We start from the raw sequence: 3,480 nt of genomic DNA on the forward strand, positions 1-3,480 counted from the left end.
ATATATTCATTTATTTATTACATGTATTTATGTATGTATGTATGTATGTATGTATGTATGTCCATGTGGAGATTATTGGTCAGTATATATAAGTGAAATAATTATTCGTTGAAATGAAACAAAATGAAGACGGAGAGGAATGGATTCTTCCAAATATTTCTTGTTTTGTTCTCAATTTCTCTCCCTCATTCTCTCTCTCTCTCTCTCTCTCTCTCTCTCATTCTTTCCCTCTCTTTCTCTTTCTTGTTTTCTTCTTTCAGAGAAGAGTCTTAGAGTTAAAAGATGAGAACATCTTACCGTCTGGTATTGATGAATTACGTTACGGACATCCGGGTATTTTTACACTCGAGGGATGCGCACAGTTTTCCAGAGAGAGCACTTTCCGAGGCACCTACAAAACGCCCAATGTACCGAACTTTAGGGAGCAAGGTAACTATGCTGCCCCCACTCGCTCAAACACACACACACACAAACACATTTAATCTTATACGTGTTTTAGTCATTTGATTGCGGACATCCAGGTATTTTTACACTCGAGGGATGTGCACAGTTTACCAGAGAGAGCACTTTTCGAGGCTCAAGTTACACTCCATGAGCACAAAGCTGAAAGCGAGGAAATGAATAAAAGAGATTTGGTAAAAATATCTTTTGAGGTTAATTCCAGATCGTCCGATTTCTAGTTTAGTAATACTATTATTATTATTACTGTCATCAGTAGAATATACTAAAAGTACATAAATGTAAATAAATATACATACCCATACAAATACATGCGTATATATATACTAATACATACATATATACACACGTATATACGAGGTAAATCCGATTATCCATCCCAACCATGTGCGTATTTGATTAAGATAATACCGCAGTAAATATCAGGATCGGAGTCAATAAATAAATATATATATGCATACGTAATTAAGGATAAAAACAATTAATGATCTTATCAGTGGTCAGTATGTGGTAAAAACTCGCTTTCAGTCTTGTGCTGATGGAGTGTAATTTGAAGTGGTTTTTAGGGTCATTTGACGTCTATCTCTAGCATGTAGGTACTGTTTCTCAGTACCCTTAATTATGATTCTATCTATCTATCTATCTATCTATCTATCTATCTATCTATCGATCTATCTATCGATCTATCTATCGATCTACTTCTTGTAGGTGTGAGAAGAGAACTGCTTGAAAAAATGATGTCAAAGGAAGCGCAGTAAGTAAGGGAAAACAACAGAAGTTTTCTCTTTTGCTTTTGGGGAATCAAGTAATTTCCATTTCCAAGGAAATAAGGGTTTACGTTCAGGTCTGGGAGGCCCCTTGTTGTCGTTGTTTAACGCTCATGTCAGCTTATGATGATTCCTGCTATAAAATAAAGTTGACTAAACAATTCTCTTTAAAAGTTTATTGGCCTTGTGCTGGCCGAAATCGCTGGCCTTGTTGTCGCAAGGATGCGTCCATGGGACAAACGGTTCATCCGTTGTCAACAGCCCCTGTTCTGAGGGTTCAATATACCGTAGCAGAAACTGCGACATTCACAGAGACCCCATGCGGTGGACAAGTGTCGCCCTGTGTCCTTTGCCAGATTCGTCTTTCCACAACTTGTCTCGTCGACAGAGCTGCAGTCCTTGGTCAAACGAAGACCAAAACCCAGTGCTTGACATGTGGAATGTTGTTAGATACTCTCGGTCCTCTATCAGTCGGGAAATGTGGTTGGTAAAACTTTAACGTTGGCATCCCTAAGACGACCAATGGTTGGCGAGTGCGGCGATGTTATCTGTTCAATTCTAGGCATCGACGGGAATCAACTGATTGGTCTGAGCTGGAAAACCTTCGGTCCAAAAACCAAGAGTAGATTGTAGAAATACCTGTCTTGGCAGTGCAGCTGGTTGAAGATAAATTCTACTGGTACGGTGGTTAGTCAGGCCTGTCCAAGATGTGGGCAGGGTGACGAAACTGTACTGAGTGTATTCGTGCTTTGCCCGTGCTCTGCTGTCTTGTGGAGTCATGTCTAACAGCTGTTGTCGAGTGTTGGACGACTCCACCTATCAGCCGAGTCCATTGAGTGGATCGTCTCACCACCCATCTTTAACAAGGCAGAGCAAGCAGTCTTCCTCTGTCTGGTCGCTATGCCGAAAAAAGGTTGTATGGTAGACGAGACTGAAAGGACCGAAGAAACACACTTTCTTTGGGTAAAGCCTCATCGACTTTTTAAAGTAAAGTGAGGGTGAAGAGAGAAGTGCTCCCTCTCCCGGTACATTTGTAAAAACATAGGTGACTGTGACAAAAATGCTTAGGTGGAATGGAACTACTCTAGGCCTGCGCCGGTAGATTGGAGGGCAATGGATGGGCAAGAACTCGTGCCCTTGGTGGTCAGGTTGATCCTAGATCCGTGGCGTTCCTTGATTGGCCCTAGTTGGAGATTCTCGTCAATCAAGGAGGCTGCATAACAGATCTGTTCACATGTTTTATGTACTTTGTGTACTTTTTTTTTATCTAACCGACCCTCCTCTCCTTTTCTTCTCCTCACCTTTTATGTAACACCCATCCCCATACATATTGTAAGCTGTTCTTGTAGTGGCCACCTCATCTGATGCCGTTATGGCAAATAAAAAAAAGATCATCATCATCGACCATCATCATTATCATTATTATTATTATTATTATTATTATTATTATTATTATTATTATTGTTATTGTTATTATTATTATTATTATCATTATTATTATTGTTATTATTATTATTATTACCAGTGCAAAAATAATGGATGGCATCAACCCTAAAGCTTATCAGGCAGATTATAAATCAATGACAGAAGAATCTTACCATCGAGATTTTGTTTGCGAAGCACCAAAACCTACCAAGGTAAGTTTAAAGGCAAACTGGCCCCTGCTGCTGTTGTTGGTGTTGTTGTTTAGCGCCTGGTTTAGTCTTGATTAAAACAAGATACTTTCCTTTACAATCTTGATACAAATTAGGCGGACTGTTTGAATTTAATCTAAATTAAAAAGAGAAGGCCATCCATCCGTCCGTCCATCCGTCCGTCCATCCATCCATCCATCCATCCATCCATCCATCCGTCCGTCCGTCCGTCCATCCATCCATCCGTCCATCCATCCGTCCGTCCGTCCATCCATCCATCCATCATTAACCGAGAAGATATTTACATTATTTACATTTGACGGATATTTGTCCTCATCTTGTTTGTTGTTAACGGGCATATGGCGTAGTGGTTAAGCGCGCGGTCTACTAACCCCAAGATTCCGAGTTCGATTCCAGGTAGTTGCCTGTATAATAATAATAATAATAATAATAAAAATAATAATAATAATAATAATAATAATAATAATAATAATAATAATAATGACAACATCTAAAAATACGTTAGGAAGGAGAACCCAGGTTCGAAATTTCCCCAAGACACCTGATGAAAGCTGGAGGGTTTATCAGCCGAAACGTGTTAACAACAAACAAGATGTCAA

At 39.5% G+C, this 3,480-nt stretch overlaps 1 protein-coding gene and 1 long non-coding RNA gene across 2 annotated transcripts in view; one reads left to right on the forward strand and one right to left on the reverse strand.

Moving 5' to 3' along the window:
- LOC106873720 (uncharacterized) overlaps nucleotides 1-845 on the reverse strand; it is a 12,457-nt gene extending 11,612 nt beyond the window's left edge. Inside the window, exon 1 of the mRNA XM_014921210.2 lies at nucleotides 759-845. Coding sequence (XP_014776696.1) covers nucleotides 759-772 — 14 coding nt within the window. The 5' untranslated portion in view covers nucleotides 773-845. The remainder of the gene's footprint in view (nucleotides 1-758) is intronic.
- LOC128250729 (uncharacterized) overlaps nucleotides 1-2,863 on the forward strand; it is a 3,455-nt gene extending 592 nt beyond the window's left edge. Inside the window, exons 2-4 of the long non-coding RNA XR_008266730.1 lie at nucleotides 261-429; nucleotides 1,168-1,213; nucleotides 2,752-2,863. This is a non-coding gene — a long non-coding RNA (uncharacterized LOC128250729). The remainder of the gene's footprint in view (nucleotides 1-260; nucleotides 430-1,167; nucleotides 1,214-2,751) is intronic.
- The last annotated feature ends 617 nt before the right edge of the window (nucleotides 2,864-3,480 follow it).

The sequence above is a fragment of the Octopus bimaculoides genome, chromosome 24, assembly GCF_001194135.2.
Source record: "Octopus bimaculoides isolate UCB-OBI-ISO-001 chromosome 24, ASM119413v2, whole genome shotgun sequence".
NCBI classification, from domain to species: Eukaryota; Metazoa; Mollusca; class Cephalopoda; order Octopoda; family Octopodidae; genus Octopus; species Octopus bimaculoides.